The 22,756-nt window shown below is 37.4% G+C and overlaps 2 protein-coding genes across 5 annotated transcripts in view; one reads left to right on the top strand and one right to left on the bottom strand.

The window, feature by feature from the left end:
* Positions 1-2,040: 2,040 nt before the first annotated feature.
* On the top strand, positions 2,041-9,386 carry LOC306884589 (S-adenosylmethionine synthase; the record flags this gene model as incomplete). 2 transcript variants are annotated; one of them, XM_079440578.1, is made up of 9 exons in its annotated part: positions 2,041-2,397; positions 3,659-3,736; positions 4,020-4,142; positions 4,249-4,361; positions 4,448-4,591; positions 5,077-5,295; positions 6,931-7,113; positions 7,286-7,419; positions 8,240-9,386. In XM_079440578.1, the coding sequence occupies exons 1-9, from the start codon at positions 2,322-2,324 to the stop codon at positions 8,340-8,342; spliced, it is 1,173 nt and encodes a 390-aa protein (XP_079296704.1). In that variant the 5' UTR covers positions 2,041-2,321. The 2 variants fall into 2 exon arrangements, with proteins under 2 accessions (XP_079296704.1, XP_079296705.1); XM_079440579.1 differs by lacking the exon at positions 8,240-9,386 and having other exon boundaries at positions 2,173-2,397; positions 7,286-7,423.
* A 296-nt stretch (positions 9,387-9,682) lies between these two features.
* LOC306884590 (transmembrane protein 150A-like) overlaps positions 9,683-22,756 on the bottom strand; it is a 40,666-nt gene continuing 27,592 nt past the window's right edge. For 2 of the 3 annotated variants that reach the window (XM_079440580.1, XM_079440581.1), the window contains exons 7-8: positions 13,413-13,590; positions 9,683-12,225 (exon numbers count right to left, since the gene is read on the bottom strand). In XM_079440580.1, coding sequence (XP_079296706.1) covers positions 11,981-12,225; positions 13,413-13,590 — 423 coding nt within the window. In that variant the 3' untranslated portion in view covers positions 9,683-11,980. Of the gene's footprint in view, positions 12,226-13,412; positions 13,591-13,756; positions 15,657-22,756 lie in introns of those variants that run through there. The other variant, XM_079440582.1, reaches the window with a different exon arrangement.

The raw sequence follows: 22,756 nt of genomic DNA, 5'->3' as shown, positions 1-22,756 counted from the left end.
CAGAGTTCAGAAACCAACTACGCTGTAAAGGTACACCAGTCAACAAAGCTCTGCATAACAGGCCTGTGTGATTGAGTGATACAAAAGCCAAATTTGAAGTTTGCCAAAAAGCCCATTAGCAAGCTGTTGTGGTCAGATAACCACAAAACCAGCTTTTCTTTAAAAAAAAAATCCAAATCCAAACAATGCCCAGACTTCAAAATATCTAAATTGTAATATGATGATGACATGAACACAAGGACACTAGGGTGACACATGAAAAAAGGTGAATGTCCTACAATGGACCCCATCACTGTCCAGTTGAGAAATTGTGGCATTTTTTGAAAACTGAATTGTGTCATCCTACAAAAGTCTGTTTGGAGGAATGGGTCAAAATCATATCTGGACAGCCTGCAAAACTGTCACCTACTTACGCCAAAAGACATATAGCTATTGTCACGAATTATTGTCATGTAGGGATTAATTAATTTTGAGTTTCAGTATCTGAAATATTATTTTAATATAATAAAATATTATCTGGGCTTTTTTTTTTTTTCCTCTCAGAGTTCATCTTTTATGCCCCATGTCTCAGGTTTGTCTTGCCATCTCACATCATGGACTCATTTGTTCATTAAAAATGTTCCCTCCAAAATTCAACTGCCATGTGAAAAACAAAATTTGTACACTTAACACAAACTGTAAAATTATAATATTACAATGCTTAAGTTTAACACATCTGTTCACAGATAAGTATCAATACATTTATTCAGCATCTGTGCAATCCACCATAACAGTTCAGCCAGTGCAGTAGTTATATAGGTCGTTCCTATAGGTTCATAGATTTAGTTTGTCTTTCTGCTCAAGCATAAATGTTGTAGGTTTAATCCCATGTGTGGGCACCTAAAGAACTGGAGAGTAACTAAGATCACAATCCTACCCTGTCACCATTGTGCCTTTGACAGCAGGGCATGAAATTATTTCAGGGGAGGGCCCTGCATTTACTGTACTACAAGTTGCTTTGTAAGCATCTACTACATGACAATAAACTATTAACTATTAAACTTGCTTTCTATCAAGTCAAGTCACCTTTGATACAATACAGCACTTTATACAATATTGATTTGTCACAGTAATAAACAAAGAAATAAAAGAAGTGATGCAAAATGAAGTAAGACAAATTCATATTCGGCTGCAAAGCAACCCTATAAAGACAAGTGTCATTATTCAGCGCAAAATCATGTATTAGAGCTCTTGAAATATTTGTAGTTGTAGTGGTATGCAAATCAACCAAACACCCTATAGATCAGAATGACGCAGCAAAATAAAATGTATACAAATAAATTCTTTACACTATTTTCTGTACAATATTTAATTTTGCAAAGTTTTGATCCAGTGTGTCTTCCTAATTTGACATTTAAACCCTTGGACACATCCTGGCTTGACCCATTTTGCAGCTTTGAAGCTTTGAAAGGGTACTTTTATTTGAGAATGTGGAAATCTTCAATCTGCAATTGACTACAGAAAAAAAAAAAGAATTGGTCATATCAGGATACACAATACTCCAAAACCTGCACAATCTGAGAATAAACAGTTCAAAATTTAACAGAGATCAGCACAGCATGTTCGGAACAGACCTTCATTGTTATATGTTAAACCATTATGTTTTTAAAGGGCTTTGCAATGCATTTATTACACAACCAAACAACAAAAAATAATTTTTGCCAAGCACAAGCACAGAGGAGTGCTGTTTCATCCAATCACATCTGCAGTTAACTTAATCACACCCCACTTTAGATTTGATATTACTTGACATAAGTTTTCCACAAAGTTTATCATAAATCACCTTCAGGTCTGATAAGTATTAGCATGATATGAGGATGATTTGTAGCCCACAAGTGCCCACTTTGTGACAGCAGCAGCCATCCCACCCCAAAGGAAACCGTCCTATGACTGAGCTGAGCGCACAAGGGGTTAACAGAAAGTTTTCTGAAAGTTTGAATCTCCTCCCCCCAAACAACACCCCCTGGAATGGTCTGCCCCACTGGTTCACATGATACTTGTGTGTATGTGTGTATGTTTGTGAGTGAGAGAGTAAAGCTTAGTGTGTGTGTTTTCTTTCTGCCATATATAGGGGCAAACTTGCTTTGAGGCGAGGTAGTGTGTTATATAGTCTGTGATCTATCTGCAAACCTCTCTTTCTTTCTATCATTCTTTCCTCTATACTCTCTGGACTATAAGGAGCTCTGCATACTTGGCCTGCTTTAGCCAAAGTTGGAGGAAAATTATTGAGCACTTCATACATTATTTTGTCCCGATTTTGATCTGTTCAGTTGCTGGCAAATATGGAAGGAATGAATGACGTTCATGATGACGGATCCTTCATGTTCACCTCAGAGTCTGTGGGAGAAGGGCATCCAGGTGATTTTCAATCTGACTTATACATTTAAATTCAATTTTGTAGTATGTACTATATAATGTTTGAATTCTGGACCTGGGTACTTGCATGGAGAAAAACCCTTAAGACATGTACCTATAGACTAATTCACCTGCCTGGACAAGTCATTGGAGCATATAGAAGTGGTGAGCTGGTTTAGCAACAGTTCGTACAGAAGTAAGCTGCTTAAGCAACAGTTCAATGGGGTTCATTAACACTTTCATTAGCAAAACGTCCAAAATACCAAGTGCTTAGCTGGTATTTCATTGAGTGAAAGTGTAGTAGACAAAAATAGTCAATTAGAGGTCATGACTTTTACATGAGTGTTAAATTACTGCATATCACTTGGAGGCTTTTCTCAGTTACATATTTACTATGCAATTTATTTCATAATGAACTTACAGATACAGTGAATGATTTGATTATGATACTGTTCCATGGCTGTCTAGTGAGTCAATTATCGGTGCACCTGTATGCCAACAGATTTTGCTTCAGTAGTTATTTCTGTTTCATGTGGGAACTTGCCAGACCTCACATTTCTTATCAACCATATTGCGGGTCTCTCATGTCATGATTCAAGGCCAAAGTGCTATAGACATTTTCATATGCTGCACTCCTGAAAAATGCTAAGTCAGTTTGATTTGCATAGTGCATTTCACAATACATATTTCTAAGCTTCTTTCAAACTTAATGACTCTTAATAAGTTTTAATGACTTTTAATCTAATCCGGTCTGGTTCCTCCTAGACAAATTTTGCAACACTGCAAATTGTCTGGTTCACATGAACAAATTTTGAGAGTATTGCTTAACATCTCCCATCAGCACATATTTCAGCAGATCAATCAATAGGCACACATGTGCAAGATGCAAAAAAATCTATTCCATAATGTTCCAAACTAAAGCGATTTCATAGATTTGATTTGTTTGTCTCATATTATCACCTGAGATGTTTTTTTTGGACTGCGTATTTTCTGATGTAACTCACCTAAACTGTTGCCTCAGCTAACAGCCCAAATATAGACTGAGTGAATGATTCTGAAAGGGGAGGACCACTGGTATTGTCCTCCAGCTGCTCAGCTGGGGTTTTGCTTTGTTGGGATTCCTGTATCCTACAGTCTTCCTATAAGAGAGGCATTTCAACCCTTAAACTGAAACTTTCTGGTGTTATAACACTAAACCCACACTTGAACCTTCATCTGAGCCATTACATAACTTTGTTTCATAATGGTGTGATTTCGTTAATAGATAAAATCTGTGACCAAATCAGTGATGCAGTTCTTGACGCACACTTGAAGCAGGACCCGGATGCTAAAGTGGCCTGTGGTGAGTCAACATCTTTAATAGCAAACAAAATAAACATGTAAAGGCTTTCTGTATAAACATGACAATCAATATATTCTTTGAAAGTTTATAGTCCAACAGCGACTCACTTATCTTGACTCTTGTTCAGTTATAGAGTGACCATTTCTTGTAATCTTTCCATCCCTAAAGTTTAAGAGCATTTAAATGGATAACATCTCCATTTCTAACCTAGCAATGGATTATAAAGTGGCAATTTTCCTTTGTCATGGGTCATTTGACTAATTAAGTTTCTTTTAATCTTCAGAAACTGTTTGTAAGACTGGTATGGTACTTCTCTGTGGTGAGATCACATCTCGAGCCAACGTTGACTACCAGAAGGTTGTGCGAGACACCATTAAACACATTGGTTATGACAACTCTGAAAAAGGTCAAGATCAATACATACTTTGATTTTCAGCATACTGCCTTGTACTTCAGATCTTAACTAACTCATCCACCATTTTTTCCCACTCTTTGCTCTTCCATCTGTTCAGGTTTTGACTATAAAACCTGCAATGTGCTGGTGGCTCTCGAGCAACAGTCTCCTGATATAGCGCAGGGTGTCCATGTTGACAGACATGAGGACGATATTGGAGCTGGAGATCAGGTCCGAACACAACTGATGTGTAAAAATGTGTTTGAGCACATAGTTTGAGACAAACATCCTCATATCGCATTTCCATTGTGCCTTAGGGGCTCATGTTTGGCTACGCCACTGATGAGACGGAGGAGTGCATGCCACTCACCATTGTCCTCGCTCATAAACTCAATGCCAAAATGGCTGAGCTGCGGCGGGATGGCACCATCCCATGGCTCCGCCCAGACTCAAAAACTCAGGTGAGCAAAATAAGACTGAAAAAACTAAACATTATGTTTAGAGTAAAAAGTGTTGTGAAGTTCTTTTTGCATACTTACAATCACAAGTTGATATAATAGAGTCTTTAGAGTCACAATGTGCAGGTTCAAAGCCCCTGACTGACATTGACCATGCTATCTTATCAGCCGAGTGTTCGTTGAACCAACACATTGGCCAATAGATGTGACGGCTGTTGAGCAAGATAGTGACTATGAGGCAGTCTCTTTTAATGCTTGAGAGAAAATGACCCTCAGCATGACATCCAGGGCTCCCGGTCCTTACTTTTCCCAGTGGAACAGAGGACATGGCTATACACCCGTCAATCGCAGGCTGGGCAGCTCTCAGGAAGCTGAAACCTCTGGTCTATTTTAAAGTTCTGCCAATTTCAGACCATACAGCAGGAAATGTCCTTCACATTCCCTATGTCAATTGAAATGATGACTTTAGATGTTTTCCACAACTTCAGGTCACTGTGCACTACAAGCAGGAGAATGGTGCTGTGATTCCTTTGCGTGTCCACACAGTGGTCATCTCCGTCCAACATGACGACAACATTTTACTGGAGGAGCAGAAGCGTATTCTGAAGGAGAAGGTCATTAAAGCTGTGGTGCCAGCAAAATATCTTGATGATAAGACTGTCTACCATCTGCAGCCAAGTGGACGCTTTGTCATTGGAGGGCCTCAGGTGAGCGCTTTCTATGGTTCAAACGGTTGTATGAAACACTGTTGTATAATGAATTTTAAAGGTTTAATTCCTTAAAAAAAGGAAAATCTGTGATTACATTTTCTCCCTTATGTTGTTTTAAAACTTTATGCTATATTTTTTTTCTACAGAATGATTTTTCTTAAAGAATCTTTGTGCAGCTTTATCAAAAAAACTAAACAAAAACACACACACACACAAGGTAGTTAGTATTATTTGTGCACTATATTCAAAGTCTTCCTAAGTAATACAAGGAATACAATTCCTTGTGTGAGGAACACGCCAAAACTAAATCATTATTCATTGAAAATTTTCACCTACTGTGAAAAATCTGCTGTGCCAATGTTATTGACACCACAACAGCACTAGTTCTCATGTTTATTGTAGCAGAACATGGTGAGCCATTTGGAATCTGTGAACAAACACAGACTAGACACAAACTTCTATGAGCTGCTTCATAATTCTTTACAAAATTCTCCCTTTGTTTTTCCAAAGAAAAACATAACTGACTAGTTTGGAATGACATTAGGATGACAGAATTCTCATTTTTGGTGAACTGTGGTTTAAACTAGGGATGCACGATATTGTATTTTGCCGATATCCGATATGCCGATATTTTTCAGCTCATTTTGGCCGATACCGATATATTTACTTTTGTTTGGAAACAACACCAAGTCTCTCCTGTGCATAAATTATAAGCAACATATTTTTAATTTTGGTTAGTTTTTAACAAGAGCTTATTTGTTAGAATTAAATAAAAAATAATGAAGGTTTTTTGACAGTACATTGAAGCTTTGAAAATAACTATAAAAAACTATATATCAATCGCTGCATTTTTTCCCCCCAGAAAGATGCAGTTAACCCTAACATTTTATTTTAAGATTTAACATTTGTAGATGGTCTAAAGCAAAAGTTCTAAAAATTCTGAAAATCTTTTAGAGCTTATGATTTGTTTAAAAAAATGAAACATATTACACATAAATAAATAAATCAGAATATATAAAATTATTTAATTTACAGGTGTTATGTTTGTGATTATTTTTTTCATGTAAGCTATAGCTTCTGACCATTAAATCAAAACATACTCATTATTTTATGACATCAATTACTGCTTTATTTAATCAGAAACACAGTCTAAATATTATTTGTTTAGGCTATTTTACTTTTAATTTAATTAGAAGTAGGCCAACAGCGCTCCCTACAGATTAAAACTCCTTCCCGAACGGGCGTTAAGACCCGGGGGAAGCTGTCACTGTTGCCGTCGCACGAGCTATTACTGTTAACTCTATCACACACCGAAAGCATCATTCTGTACATGCTTTCACAGATTAAATGCAGAGATCCAAAACAGTCAATCTAATCATCATTCAGGCAAAACTTTGCTTCAAGAATGAGCCACACGGCTGACGTGATCTAATCTCTAGCACACCCTGAGCACATGTGAGTTAATGTATTCCTCTTATCGGCAAGACATATCGGCATAATTTTTCATATCGGGCCGATGCCGATATTTACATGTAAAGCTGTTATCGCCTGATTCCGATAATTCACTTCCTGATTCACTCCGATAATATCGTGCATCCCTAGTTTAAACCAAATAAAATCTTTGTTTTTTAGGGAGATGCTGGTGTCACGGGTAGGAAGATTATTGTGGACACATATGGTGGATGGGGGGCTCATGGTGGTGGAGCATTCTCTGGAAAGGACTACACCAAGGTGGACCGCTCTGCTGCCTATGCTGCACGCTGGGTGGCTAAATCTCTGGTGAAGGCCAAACTGTGCAGAAGAGTGTTGGTTCAGGTAAGACAAAAGTGTAGACATCTTAAATAAAAACTGTGAACAGTGCATAAGGTTGTGTTTAGACGAAAAAGTAGATCTACATTATTGACCAATTTGATCTGCTATGGATTAAAATTGGAATGGATGAGCTGGTGTCTGGAGCATGGTCATGAATATTTAATGTGTTCTGCAGGTGTCTTACGCCATTGGAGTCGCCTACCCTCTCTCAATCTCCCTTTTCACCTACGGCTCATCGGAAAAATCAGAGAAGGAGTTGCTACAGATTGTCAACAAGAACTTTGACCTCCGACCAGGTGTCATTGTTAGGTAAGCAATTAATAAGATAATATGTTCTTATGTTCTTCTACTTTAGGGGAGGGAAACAACATTTTCTGTTTTTTAGCCTTAAAAACCTAATGGTAAAGTTCAGTACTTTATGTGGGTGAGTTAAAATTGAGGGAAACATTATTTATGTGGAATTTAGTTCATTAAAATAAGGGGGAATTAAGGGTTATTCTCTGCTATTACATCTGTTCAATAAGTGCCATGTAATGTTATGCCCATCCAATCAGTTTTACTTAGACAAAAATAACATTTTAGTCAATGAATAAGCACAAAATAAAACTAAATTAATACGTTCTATATTAATTTATATAAATATAAATACAACGTTGTGAATTCTTTACACTTAAGTCATTTAAATGTTTGTTTTCTGTAAGGGGTAGATTTAGGGTTAAGGGACAGAAAAAAAAGGTTTGTACAGTTCAAAAACCATTACACCTATTGTAATTCCCCACTGTGTGTGTACACATATTAAAAATATGTGACATGAACATTTTTTTGAAAAAAATTAAGAAATACACTGATTACAATCGTGCTCAATCGTCATAGAAGGCTAATATAATATATTACATATTATGTAAATATAACATTTCCCGATATTTCCTCCAGGGGGAGTATCGCTACCACCAATAGGCCTAAATGCATGGCGGTTCTACTATGTATTAAGTGTCTTTTAATAAGTAGCCTAACGATGCACATAATTAAGTAGCCTACATTTTATTTCATTAAGTGCAGTTTTGGTGTAAGTAGGATTCAGGCAAGGGCTGTTTGGTGAAGAGCTAACAAACTCAATTTCCACTGACAGGGACCTGAACCTGAAGAGACCGATCTACCAGAGCACCGCCTGCTACGGTCATTTTGGCCGATCAGAGTTCCCCTGGGAGATGGCCAAGGGTCTCAAGGTTTAAACTGAGAGGAGTACGCGAGTCTTACCTTCAGTCATTCAGTCGCTCTTTCCTCCAGCCTCCTCTCTCAGCTGATTTTGGTTGTCTTCCCGCATATGCTACATTTCAGATTAAACGAATATATACTGTAAATGTCAAGATTGATAAATTAAACCCCGTCTTTTAAGTCTATCGTGAAAGGGTCCCTCACAAACCACATCAGCACTCATGACAATCTATCATTCCTTAAAGCTAAAGTGCGTCCTATACCAGCTTATAATATAGAGAAACCCTTAAGTAATCAGTTCATAGTTTCACAAATCAGTTCACAAAGTACTGTGACTCTGTGGTGCTATCAAAACATTACTCACTGCCCTGAGTTTTGCCTCAGAAAAACACATTTCAGCTTTATAGCCTGCTTAAAATTATTTAAATCATAATTATTCAGTTTTTACTACATTGTAATTTCTTTTTCATGAGCCAAATTAACTGTTTAGTCAGTTTTTGATTGTGGCTGTAACCAGTTACAGCGTGTTGTGAAGAATTATAAGCATATTGTGGACCATTGGGAGCTTTAGGTTTTATAAGTTATACAATCTGATAAACATATACCTTGCATCATATAGGCTACAGTCTTAAAAGGGTCTAATTTGTGCCTTTTTCTTGTATCATAAGAACATTTGCTTTTTATGCTTCATTTTTTGAATGCATTATCTCATTAATGTTTGATAATGGCAGAGGGATATTATGAGAATATGGTTGTTTACGTGTACAGATCCTGTGCTGGTCTTACATTAATTGTCACCCCTGGAGAGTGAGCATATGTGTGTGTGTATGTATCAGTTATGAAAAAAAGCCAGATCATGTTGCACACTTGAGATGTGTGTGAAAGCCACTCATTTGTTTTCTTTAAACTTCTGGGAGTTCAGTAGAGACATTAACCCCTAAAACACTATCGACCATCTTCTTCTTACTGTTTTCTTTCAGATTTTCAACTTTTGTCTTAAAGATTGAATTAAGAATTTGACCTGTAAATAATTGTGAATAATTAAAGTGTGGAAAATTCTTCATATGTGTATGGTGTCAGTATGGATGTCTTTAAACACAATGAATGATTCATTTGTTGGTTAATACGCCAACCAATCATTCCATTATGTTGCATTATGTGCAAATAATATGTTTACCACACAGTTTTGCAATAGGTCACCAAAAGCTGAAGCGAAACACGCGATAAGTCAAACAAGAATGACCAAATGCAATCTGTTTAAATAAACTCGAAGGCCATGGTGACTACTAACAGGAATTGTGTGACACAATCTACATGACTTAAGCAAAGTTCATTCACAGAGATGAGAGAGAAAGCTGAGAGTGTAATGTCTGATTCTGCTTTATTTCCATACATTTTAAGGCAAATTTACAGCACAATCAAACACATCCTGCCATAAAACCCCAAAACATTTCTCCAATGAGCGATTCAATCTTTGGTTGAAACATAGGCACGTAAAGGTATTTTTGCTATTTGGTATGTCATTAAATGCTGATGTGTGGCAGAGTCTTGTTGAATGATGACAGCAGGTTTGCTGTAGTACAGCTATTGACTGTCAAGAGTCCAAGATTAAGCAAACTAATAGATAATACATGAAGGGACACAAGTCTAGGCAAAAGGTAATGCAAAAAAAAAATGACTCTTTTAACTGTTTTTTAAAGGACTAGTCAAAATTTACTTTTTCACGCTCACCCTCATCTTTATTTTTTTCACCGGTGGAACACAAAATGAGAATATTTGCAAACTTTTGAAGATACTGGTTCTTTGCATGTTACTTTAAAAATGAATCTCATGCAAAAACTGTGCTGTTGTGCGACTTGCTTGCTGTATTTCAATTCTTCTAGCCATATGATAATTTTATGTGAGAAACAAAATTAAATTTAATAAAATATTTTTTTTTACAGAAAATCCTCCCTTATTCTGCACTGCTCAATTATTATATTTCATGGCACTGATGGAATGATACGTCACTTTTTTTTTTAGATTTCATAGCTTTAGCAAAGTGGAAGATTATCAGTGAAATAACACTTGGAACAACTGAAATACACAAAATGATTCTTATGAGCTACTTTATCGGTGGTCATTACTGTGAATTGTCCAGTGAGGAATAGATCTGCACAATTCTTCAAATTTCTTCTTTTGACTTCCACAGGGAACGAAACTGTTCTAAACAAGTAACGGAAATGGTAAAACTTTCACTTATAGCTGGTGGATCGATGCAGTTTTGAATGCAGAGAGAAGATACAGTAAGTGACAGCAAAAGACAGATCTGAAATTCCTGAGCAAAGAGAATTAGTAAACAGAAATGACACGAAAGATGTTTTCAGGACAGCACTGGTAGGATCAATCGGTGATAAGCATAAATATGGCTCTTATCCTGACAAATTAAATGACAAAACTCCCTTGATATTAATTGAGGAACAATACGATTTTTTGTCATGCTGGTAGTGTGAAAACATTTGACCAATGTAAACCAAATTGCATCTGTTTTTCAAAACAAAGCCAGTTATGAACTTGCAGTCCTGCTGCAAGTCATTTTGTCTGCAAAAAACAGCTCACAGAGACCTACCTAAACTAGTCACCCTTTACATTAAAGGGCAGCTTCTAAGAAAACTCTTTCATTACTAGACGCTTCCTTGTAACCAACTCCCATAAACCCCCAACACACACACACAACAATTCCCACAGTGACAGAAAGAGGGAAACCTATGATCACACTGACCTCAGGACAAACTCTCTTCTCAATTACATTTGGTCACAATGTACAGCAATACTCATAGACATAACATCTGGAATGGCACCAGTTACTGGTGACTTAATGTGATAAGCTTATGTGTTTCGTGAGAGGTTTTTGCTGATCTCGTTCAGCTTAGTTGTTTACAACCAGCATAATATTTGCTGCATATCAAAAAACACATGCCTTATATATTCAAGGCAGTTTGACTATTGACATACATCTCTATTAAATATTGGTATTCGTCTTTTGGTATAAGGCACATCGGTAATGACAATCTCGTGAAAAATACATTTCAGATAGCATACAGTGATTAAGGCAAAATGAAACACCTTGATCAGTTAACAGACAGCAGAGATATGTGACCGTAAAATGTTTTTTAACCATCTCTGCCTATGAAAAAAACCTAAAGGCACAGAAAACATCAGCATTTTGGGAACCATTGTCTTGGAATTGGCACAATAACATTTGTTTTGAGGCACTATGTTAAAATGCTTGAGTGTTGATGGTTGCAAAAGGCTTTGGTTTAGTTTACCACACCATTGAAGTAGCGGTCCTCTGGTTTCACCAATGGACGCATGTAGTTTAGCCAACTAGCAGTCTGTAGTTTCTTTATCCAAGTAACACGGATAGTTAAAAATCCCAATGAGATCTAATGGAAACTCCAACACATCCAGGCAATGATCTTTGTTTTTCCCAGCATGGAAGCTGTGCAGCGATTCAAAAGGTCCCCAGAGAGTGAAGTCGTCTCTCAAAAATGTGCAAAATCTGAACTGGATTCTTTGGCAAAGGTGTAAGAGAGCCATGTCCAGTTTCTGTTACTTTCCCTCTGCGGTTGTAGTCTTTTTTTAATAGTGTCGAGAGAGATACAGGACACTGCGGTTACAGTATGGACAGGCTCTCAGGCTGGTGCTGACTGGCCCCAGCAAGAGACTCCATTTTGTGGTCTTGGCTTATGGACTGTAGCGATTGCCCTCGGGCCAGCACCATCATTGTGTCACTAGATATCCCGGCAAATTCAAAAGCGAATGTGCCGTAGAACAGCATAATAATGACACAGAAGACCCACTCGAAAATGGCTGACGCATGTTGCAGGACAAAACTCTCCTGGACAAAAAACACCCCGCCTGAGGAAAGTTTCGTCAAGGAATCATAGTAAACTCTGTAAACTCATGCTCAGGCCTCTTTGCATTACAGGAAGAACATGCATGAACTCAGTGACTGAAAAAGAAAAGCAGTGCAAAACTTGAAAGCTGAATACAACAGGATATTCAAACATTCTGGGAATATATGTTATCTGAGAATATTGCAACAATAAACCTGACCAATGAAAAAATAACAGCTACAGATTACAGCTGTCAGAATCAAGAATTTTTTAACAATGTTAATGCTTTTTTTGACATCAAAGAAAATGTTTTCGATAAAAAGATCAGGCCACTCACCAAATTTTGAGTGTGACAAAATATTTACATTAATTATTTTACTTTGCAGATTTGCAATAAAGTCGCAGTTCCTGTGCATTTTAATGCATATTTAATACACATAATGCATATAAAAATTTAAATTCAGTGCTTGATATTTTGGTCACATGTTAGTTTGGGGACCAGTACTCGACTACGACTTTGGCCTCAATAAACTCCTCATTTGCTGCTTATTAATAGTAAGGTAGTTGTTGAGTTTAGTTATGGGGTAGGATTAAGAGATCTAAAATGTTAAAAGAGAATGTGTTAATAGAGGATGTTAATAGAGAATACTGCATTAATATGTGCTTTATAAGTACTAATAAACAGCCAATAAGCTAGTAATGTGCATGTTAATCAGCAACTAGTTAAGAGTGAGAATTGGTCCTTAAAATAAAGTGTTACCAATATTTTAAAACTGCATTTACCTTTACATTTATTATTACACTTATCTGATGGCTTTTTTTTTTACATACATTTTTTTTTACAAATGAGAATAACAATTACAATTACTTGTTTTAGTAATGGTTTTGGTGGTATGAGAAATGGTGGGAGAATAGGACAGAATGTTATATTGTTTTGAAGAAGAAAAAAAGGTCGCACTTCATTTTAAGGTGCAATTATTAACTATGACTTTTGCCTCAATTAACAAACTAAACAAAACAATAGAGAAGGATTTGATTGTCTTTTTTTCTATAGCTATTGCGTTAATATCGTTATCCTTTATTACTGTAGCTAAGATAATCATTAAGTGAAAATCTGATATTATGACAGCCCTAATCTAAACTGAAATACAATCTTAATACAAATATACAATATAATAACATGAGGATGAGTGATAGTGTAAAGGATACTAAGCACCAGGGCCACAAAGGCCAGCAGCGTCATAAAGAGGCGCAAATGACCCATATTATATTCTCCCAGAGTCTTCGCCAGCCGGTAGGTCAGCGCAGACTGCAGACACACAAACAGCATACTGGTGGGGAAGGCGACCCCTGCTCCAACATAGTGAAGAACCTTGGCGTTATCCACCTGTGAGGAACACAGTGAGTACAGAATCACCAATCAAAACTACAGATAAGGCATTTTCCCTTTATTCAAAGTGGAAAAAAATAACTTTCTGGAGTGTTTTTTCCTTTCTAAAAATAGCCACATCTCTTGAATGTTTTTTTTTTTTTTCATTTTCATTTTTCCAGCTGTGGAAAAATCACATTTAGAGCACCATAACGGTTCAGTACAAACTAGAATAAACATCATTTCAGGAAAGACTAATTAAAACCAAACAAAACATGAGTTGGTCACACTTTATATTAGGTGGCCTTAACTACTATGTACTTTTATTGCAACACACTTTTGCTGCCATTGAGGTGGGATATGGGTAAGGTTATGGACAGGTTTGGTGGTATGGGTAGGTTGAAGGTGGGTTAAGGTGTAAGGGATAGGTCAACAGTGTAATTATAAATGTAATTACAGGAATTAATTACAGATGTAACTACATATAGGTATTTTTAAAAATATAAGTAAATGTAAGAACATGTACACAATAAGTGCATTGTACCAAATTATTAATTTAAATGTAAGTACAAAGTAGTTAAAGCTACCTAATATAAAGTGGGACCCATGAGTTATATTGCAACACATTAAACTCGTATTGAAAACATATGTCAACATATTTTATCAATTTAATCTATAATCAAATTTTACTTGATTTTATAAATATTATTTGCTCACAAAAGCAATTAAAATTCACATACGTACATAAATATTTCAGCTTTTCATTGTTTCTTTTTTTTTTTTGTACTTGAAACAATGAATGCTGAGTTACAATTGTCAGTACAGTAAGCCTAAGTGGATCTGGTCAGTTATAAAACAACAGTCCCAAAATTGTCATGTGACATATTGGGAAACACAAGAAAATTGCTGTTTATGCAGAATTTCTATTTTTAAAGCAGCTTTGCTGTGCTTGCCAACATGTGACTGTGTGGTGTGTTTATGGTCTGAATGCTGAAGGCAGAGAAAGGGGAGTTCACAATGCCACATCACACATCACATACAGCACCACCAGCAGCAGAGGGCAGCAAAACACCCAATGAACCCTACTCCACTATAAACCACACAAGACAAGCTCTGTAGTAACTGGAGAAATCCATATCACGCTTTAAAATGTACCAAAATATAAGGAATATACAACATTTCTAAAAGAAGTATCATATGCTCACCAAGGCTTCATTTATTTGATCAAACATTTGGCCAATATTGGACAATTTGGATAATATTTGGCCGAGATACAACTTTTTGAAAATCTGGAATCTGAGGGTGCAAAAAAATCTAAATATTGAGAAAATCACCTTTAAAGTTGTTCAAATGAAGTTCTTAGCAAGTCAAGTCACCTTTATTTATATAGCGCTTTTAACAATGTAAATTGTGTCAAAGCAACTGCACAATATCAAAAAAGGAAAATAGTGTGTCAATAATGTAAAATGAAAAGATTGAAAAAAAGATTTTCAGTTAAAGGCATTTCATTATTGAATTCAGTGATGTCATCATCCAGCTCAGTTCAGTTTAAATAGTGTCTTTGCAATCAGGTCGACGATATCGCTAGAAATGAAGTGTCCTCAACTAAGCAAGCCAGAGGCGACAGCAGCAAGGAACCAAAACTCCATCGGTGACAGAATGGAGAAAAAAACCTTGGGAGAAACCAGGCTGAGTCGGGGGGCCAGTTCTCCTCTAGCCAAACGAACCAGCAGTTCAATTCCAACTGCAGCTAAGTCAGATTGTAAGGGCTCAACTGGTTCCAGTGGTCTTTCCCGATGGCTGTCTAAGTGACGGGGTCCTCACTGGGGATCTGTCTCTGGCGCTCATCTCTGTGTCCTGGTCTCCGCTGACGTTCAGGGCTGTAGAGGTCATCTCTGGGTGCTGATCCACCATCTGATCTGGATACGGACTGGATCTGGTGACTGCAGTGACCATCTGGGCTGGATATGGACCGGATCGGGTGGCTATGGTGACTGGGGATATGTCACCGGGGCTCATCCAGGTGTCCGGCCTCCACCAACGATCAGGGCCACATACATCATCTCCTGGCGCCGATCCACCATCTGAGAAACAGAATAGAAACACAAATATTAGCGTAGATGCCATTCTTCTTACACGTGTACATCATGTGTTATGGGGAGTGTTCCCGGTTCCGGTTGATCTAATTAATGCAGCCTAACAATCCTTTAATGGATTTGAATAATAGAAGTTTATTAGTATGTTATGTGTAAGCCAGGTAAAAGAAATGTGTCTTTAATCTAGATTTAAACTGGCAGAGTGTTATATGTGATAAGAGCTCGCTCAAGTACTGAGGAGCTAAGCCATTCAGGGCTTTATAAGTAATTATCAAGATTTTAAAATCTATACGATGTTTGATGGGGAGCCAATGCAGTGTTGACAGAACTGGGCTAATATGGTCGTACTTCCTGGTTCTAGTAAGGACTTTAGCTGCTGCATTTTGAACCAACTGTAATTTGTTGATCAAGCGTGCAGAACAACCACCCAATAAAGCATTACAATAGTCTAACCTTGAGGTCATAAACGCATGAATTAGTATTTCTGCATTTGACGTTGAGAGCATAGGTCGCAATTTAGATATGTTTTTGGGATGGAAAAATGCATTTTTACAGATGCTAGAAACATGGCTTTCAAATGAAAGATTGCTATCAAACAGCACACCTAGGTTCCTAATAGATGAGGAAGAATTGACAGAGCAGCCGTCAAGTGTTAGATAGTGCTTTAGGTTATTACATGTGGGGTTTTTAGGTCTGATAATTAACACCTCTGTTTTTTCAGAATTTAGCAGTAAGAAGTTATTCGTCATCCAGTTTTTTTATATCGACTATGCATTCTGTTAGTTTCTCAATTTGGTGTGTTTCACTGGGCCGCGAAGAAATATAGAGCTGAGTATCATCAGCATAACAGTGAAAACTAACACCATGTCTCCTGATAATATCTTCCAAGGGTAACATGTAAAGCGTGAAAAGTAACGGCCCTAGTACTGAGCCTTGAGGTACTCTGTACTGCACTTGTGATCGATATGATACCTCTTCATTCTGCTACGAACTGATGGCGTTCAGATAAGTACGATTTGAACCATGCTAATGCACTTCCACTAATGCCAACAAAGTGTTCTAGTCTTTTTAAAAGAATGTTGTGGTCGATAGTGTCGAACGCAGCGCTAAGATCCAGTAGAACTAATAAAGAGATACAACCACGATCAGATGATAGAAGCAGGTCATCTGTAACTCTAATGAGAGCAGTTTCAGTACTACGATACGGTCTAAATCCTGACTGGAATTCCTCACAAATATAATTTTTTCTAAGGAGGAATATAATTGCGAGGATACTACCTTTTCTAGTATCTTTGACAGAAAAGGGAGACTTGAGATCGGTCTGTAATTAACTAAATCTTTGGGGTCAAGTTGTGTTTTTTTAATAAGAGGCTTAATAACAGCCAATTTGAAGGTTTTGTGGACATATCCTAATGACAGTGATGAATTGATAATAGCCAAAAGAGGATCTATGACCATGGGTGGTGGTGATGGCGCAGTGGATAAGACACATGCCTTTGGTGTGAGAGACCGGGTTCGAATCCACTGTGAGACACCAATGTGTCCCTGAGCAAGACACTTAACCCCTAGTTGCTCCAGAGGCGTGCGACCTCTGACATATATAGCAATTGTAAGTCGCTTTGGATAAAAGCGTCAGCTAAATGAATAAATGTAAAATGTAAATCTATGACTTCTGGAAGCAGCTCTTTTAGTAGTTTAGATGGAATAGGGTCTAACATACATGTTGTTGGTTTAGATGATTTAACAAATTTATACAATTCTTCCTCTCCTATAGTAGAGAATGAGTGAAATTGTTCCTCAGGGTATCTATAGTGCACTATCTGATGCGATATTGTAGCTGACGGCTGCATGGTTACAATTTTATCTCTGATAGAAGCGATCTTGAAAGTCATTACTGCTGTGCTTTTTTTAACGGGGGTTATGTTTGTTTTCTTCTAGAAGAGACAAAAAGTAATCAGATCTAGCAGTTTTTAATGCTTTTCTGTAGGATAGGGAATTTTTCCGCCAGGCTATACGAAATACCTCTAGTTTTGTTTTCCTCCATCTGCGCTCCATTTTCTGGGCTGCTCTCTTTAAGGTGCGAGTGTGCTCATTATACCACGGAGTCGGACTGTTTTCTTTGATCTTCCTTAAGCGTAAAGGAGCAACTGTATCTAAAGTGCTAGAAAAGAGAGAGTCCATAGTTTCTGTTACATCACCAAGTTTTTCTGCACTGTTGGATATGCTGAGGAATTGAGATAAATCAGGAAGATTACATACAAAGCAGTCTTTTGTGTTAGAGGTGATGGTTCTACCATACTTGTAACAAGGAGTAGAATTTACAGTTTTAGCTATATGGAGTTTACACAAGACTAGATAATGATCTGAGATATCATCGCTTTGCTGCAGAATTTCAACACCACTAACATCAATTCCATGTGACCGTATTAAATCTAGAGTATGATTTCGACAATGAGTAGGTCCGGAAACGTGTTGTCTAACCCCAATAGAGTTCAGAATGTCTATGAATGCTGATCTTTATGCATCTTTTTCATTATCGACATGGATATTGAAATCGCCAACAATTAAGACTTTATCTGCAGCCAGTACTAACTCAGATAGAAAATCAGCAAATTCTTTAAAATAGTCAGTGTGGTGCCCTGGTGGCCTGTATACAGTAACCAGTACAAACATCACAGGGGATTTATCACTAACACGTGTTTCTCTAGATAATGTTATACGCAGCACCATAACTTCAAACGAGTTATACTTAAAGCCTGCCCTCCGAGAAATACTGAGAATATTGCTATAAATTGTAGCAACACCTCCCCTTTACCTTTCGGACGTGGCTCATTTTTATAGCAGTAATCTTGGGGGGTGGACTCATTTAAAGTAATGTATTCATCTGGTTTTAGCCATGTTTCTGTCAAACAGAGCAAATCTAGATTATTATCATTGATCAAATCATTTACAAAAAGTGGTTTTGTAGAAAGGGACCTGATATTCAGTAAGCCAGGCTTTATCAATTGTTTCTCTGTATTGTAAACATTTTTTATTTGTTGAACATCAATTAAATTGCTACTCTTAATTTGGTTTGGACGTTTTCTGTATTTTCTAGTTCGGGGAACAGACACAGTGTCTATAGTGTGATATCTAGGTGAAGGAGTCTCTATGTGCTGAGAATTACCTGACTTCTGTGACGTGAGGCGGCTAGCAGACGGTCGGTTTAGCCAGTCTGACCTGCTTCCTGACCTGGGCCCCAGTTAGTCGAGTACGAACGCTAAGACTATGTGCCATATTTCTAGAGAGAAGAGCGGCACCACCCCAGGAGGGATGAACACCATCTCAACAGGTCAGATCTTGCCCCAAAAACTCGTCCAATTGTCTATAAAGTCTATGCTATTCTGCGGGCACCACTTAGACATCCAGCCATTGAGTGACGACAGTCTGCTATGAATCTCATCGCCACGGTAAGCAGGGAGTGGACCAGAGCATATTACAGTGTCTGGCATCGTACTTGCAAGTTCACACACCTCTTTAACATTATTTTTAGTGATCTCTGACTGGCGAAGTCGAACATCATTAGCGCCGATGTGAATAACAGTCTTACTGAATTTACGTTTAGCATTAGCTGGCACTTTTAAATTTGCCAAGACGTCAGGTGCTCTGGCTCCCGGTAAACAATGGACTATGGTGGCTGGTGTCTATTTTCACTTTCCGTACAATAGAATCGCCAATAAAAAGAGCACTTTCATCAGGTTTCTCAGTGGGTGCGTCACAGGGAGAACCTGTTTGATGTTCTGATCGGAACGGAAGAGCGGTGTTTTGACCCGCGACTAGGCCGCCTTACAGTCACCCAGCTGCCCTGCTGCACGGGCTCAACCGGAACCGAACAATGTACAGGACTCCCTGAGCTAGTCGCATCCAAAGCAGTATCTACAGCCCTCACATTCTTACTATCCTCAACTAAAGTTTGGATGCGTGTCTCTAATTCTGAAACCTTCTCTGTCAGCCTAACTATTTCCCTGCATTTATCACATGTGAATCCCTCATCGCTGACAGAGAGAGATAAACTATACATGTGACATGAAGTACAAACAACAATAGCAGGAGAAGAAGCCATTACTCACCGTGACTGATGCATGATACCAACTTAACTTACCACTTACCACTGTTGCTTGATGAACTCTGAGCGAGAGAGAAATGAAAACGGAGTGAGTAGAAACACGAATGGAACCGCGAGTAACAAGCCAACCAGCTGATGCGCTGCACTCGCGATTTTAAAAAGCGAACGATCAAATTAGTTAGATTAGTTTGATAGATAATACCAGAAATATGGTGGGAATTAAGTTATATATTATCACTTTAAACAACAGAGAGTGAAAGTAAGGTAAAGATTCAATAAAAAAGCGGAGCTACAAACGCAAAACCTCACAGCAGCAAAACAGACAGGGACAGACTTAATCAATCGATAGCAAAGCATATTACTAATCAAAAATGAAGTTGAGATACATTTATGTCAAGAAATTTACAAAATATCTTCATGGAACATGATCTTTACTTAATATCCTAATGATTTTGGGCATAAAAGAAAAATCAATCATTTTGACCCATACAATGTATTTTTGGCTATTGCTACAAATATACCCCAGTGACTTAAGACTGGTTTTGTGGTCCAGGGTCACATTTATAATTACACTGCTGACTCATCCCTTACACCTTAACCCACCCTTAAACCTACCCATACCACCAAATCTGTCCCTAACCTTACCCGTATCCCACCTCAATAATAGCAAAAGTGTTTTGCAATACAATATGAACACAATAAGACATTGTACTTATTTTTAACATCATTGCTCCAGTCTTCAGTGTGACATGATCCTTCAGAAATCATGCCAATATGCTGATTTGGTGCTCAAGAAACATTTCTTGTTATTATCAATGTTGACAATGAAAATTGTCTTTATTGATCAATTTAAAGCCTCTTAGCTGGTTAAAAGTATTAATTTCTTTCAAAACATTATTGCATGGCAATCTATTATTGCATAGTTTAGCAGCATACAATATGTCACTGTCCCTCAATCTTTCCCTTTCAATAACTTCAATAATGCATATGTGCATATTCTTTTACTTCTTTTTTAACACACAAACAAAAGCCAAGTATCAAGTGTTGCAGGAGGAACTTTGGAAACCATAAATCAACTCCAGGCTTTGTGAGCGAACCACTGATTATCTCAGCAAATGATATCATGTATGTTCCCCAAAGGCGAAGACTTCCCCTTCACTTCAGTGTCTAAATATTGAGCTGCTGTTCCCACTGCTTATTTGCACTGTCATTATGACAAGGACATGTAATGTACAAGGTATGTAATATGCATCTCAGGTTTAAGGACAACGATTGAAGCTCTCAAAAGCTTCCTAGTCTCGTGGGAAACAAGCACAAGAGATGAGACTGTAATAATGTGACCTAATACACTTTGATGCATTAATTTGCCCAGAGAAAATTTTATCCACTCACATTTCACCTTCAAGTGAACACCTGAGTTAAAGGAATAGTTCACCCAAATTTGCTGAAAATGTATTTACTCACATGCCATCAAAGATTAGTTTGATTCTTTATTGCAACAGATTTGGAGAAATTCACTATTACATAATTTGCTCACAAGGGGATCCTCTGCAGTGAATGGGTGCCGTCAGAATGAGAGTCCAAACAGCTGATTAAAACATTACAATAATCACAAGTAATCCACACGACTCCAGTCCATCAATCAACATCTTGTGAATTGAAATGCTGCTTGTTTGTAAAACACAAATCCAACATCCATCAATGTGTTGTAACTTGAAACTGTCGCTTCTGGCCAAAATGCAAATCCATAAACAATAATAATGCTTCCACCCATCCAGTCCGTCCCTTGTTGTCCTCTTACACCAAAATCCACCAGCTTATGTCTACAGCTGTTTTAGACAGTATTTGCATATTTCTCTCCCGTTTCAGATGAGAACAGTTTTTTTCATATAAAAAGCAATATATAATAATAATAATATAAGCATATATTACCCAGGAGCAACAGTTTGGTTTACTTGTGGATTATTATGATGTTGACCCATTCACTGCAGAGGATCCATTGGTGAACAAGTGATGCAATGCTACATTTCTCTCAATCTTTTCAGATGAAAAAACAAACTCATCTACATCTTAGATGACCTGAGGGTAAATTTTCAGCAAATTTTCATTTTGGTGTGAACTATTCCTTTAAGAAAGAGCACCTTATAACATGTCCAAATAAGAAATCCAGGCAAACACTTGGACTCTAAACTAACCACAGTAACCACAGCAAGTTATTTTCTAAAGCCCTGGGCTGCCAAATTATCAAGAGAGAGGAGAGGAGCTCTCATATGGACTTGCTTTAACATGTGGTTGAATGCCTGCCTTACAGGAAAACTTCTAGATCTCTTTATGTGCAGACAGTGTTTTAAGAACAATAAAAACATCTTTAAGAGTTTGACAGCATACAATAAGTAGGGCTGTCAAATCCAAATCTCAATCGAATTAAATAATATCTGACTAATTAATCAAATTAAAGTCAGGTCTTGGTTTTTCAGCATCTCAAGCTTGTCTTTAAGATGCTGTGAGAAGTTAAAAGTAGTTAAACTTTGAACTTTTTGTTCTGCTGGGCTCCATCCAGCTGTTTTGAATACATGAACATGGCCTGTGTGAACAGCTCCACTCATTCTGTGCTGTTTGCTTTCAGTAAGTGTGGTTTGGCAAGGCATGTTGCCTGTAGTAGCAGTAATTGTAGACTTCGCAAAAGCATAAAAGTGCTATTTCAAGCTTGAATTGGCACAAAAAAAAAAAAAAAAAAAAAACACATTCGAGTCAGAGGCCAAGATTCAAAATTTTTATTCGTCACATACACAATTATACAGAGTATAACCAGCAGTGAAATGTAAGGCCATGATTAATTGCACACATTTTTATCACAACTTTTTATTTTTTTCAAATATTATTAACAGTGTTAAATTGAGTGGCCTAATAATAAGTAATGGGATTTGCAATAGATATTTTATTCAACATGTCCATGTATGTATTTTCCTTCAGAGGCCTCTTC

Source organism: Barbus barbus (genome assembly GCF_936440315.1).
Source record: "Barbus barbus genome assembly, chromosome: 18".
In the NCBI taxonomy this organism is placed as follows: domain Eukaryota; kingdom Metazoa; phylum Chordata; class Actinopteri; order Cypriniformes; family Cyprinidae; genus Barbus; species Barbus barbus.
This window is presented reverse-complemented; position numbering and strand designations above follow the sequence as displayed.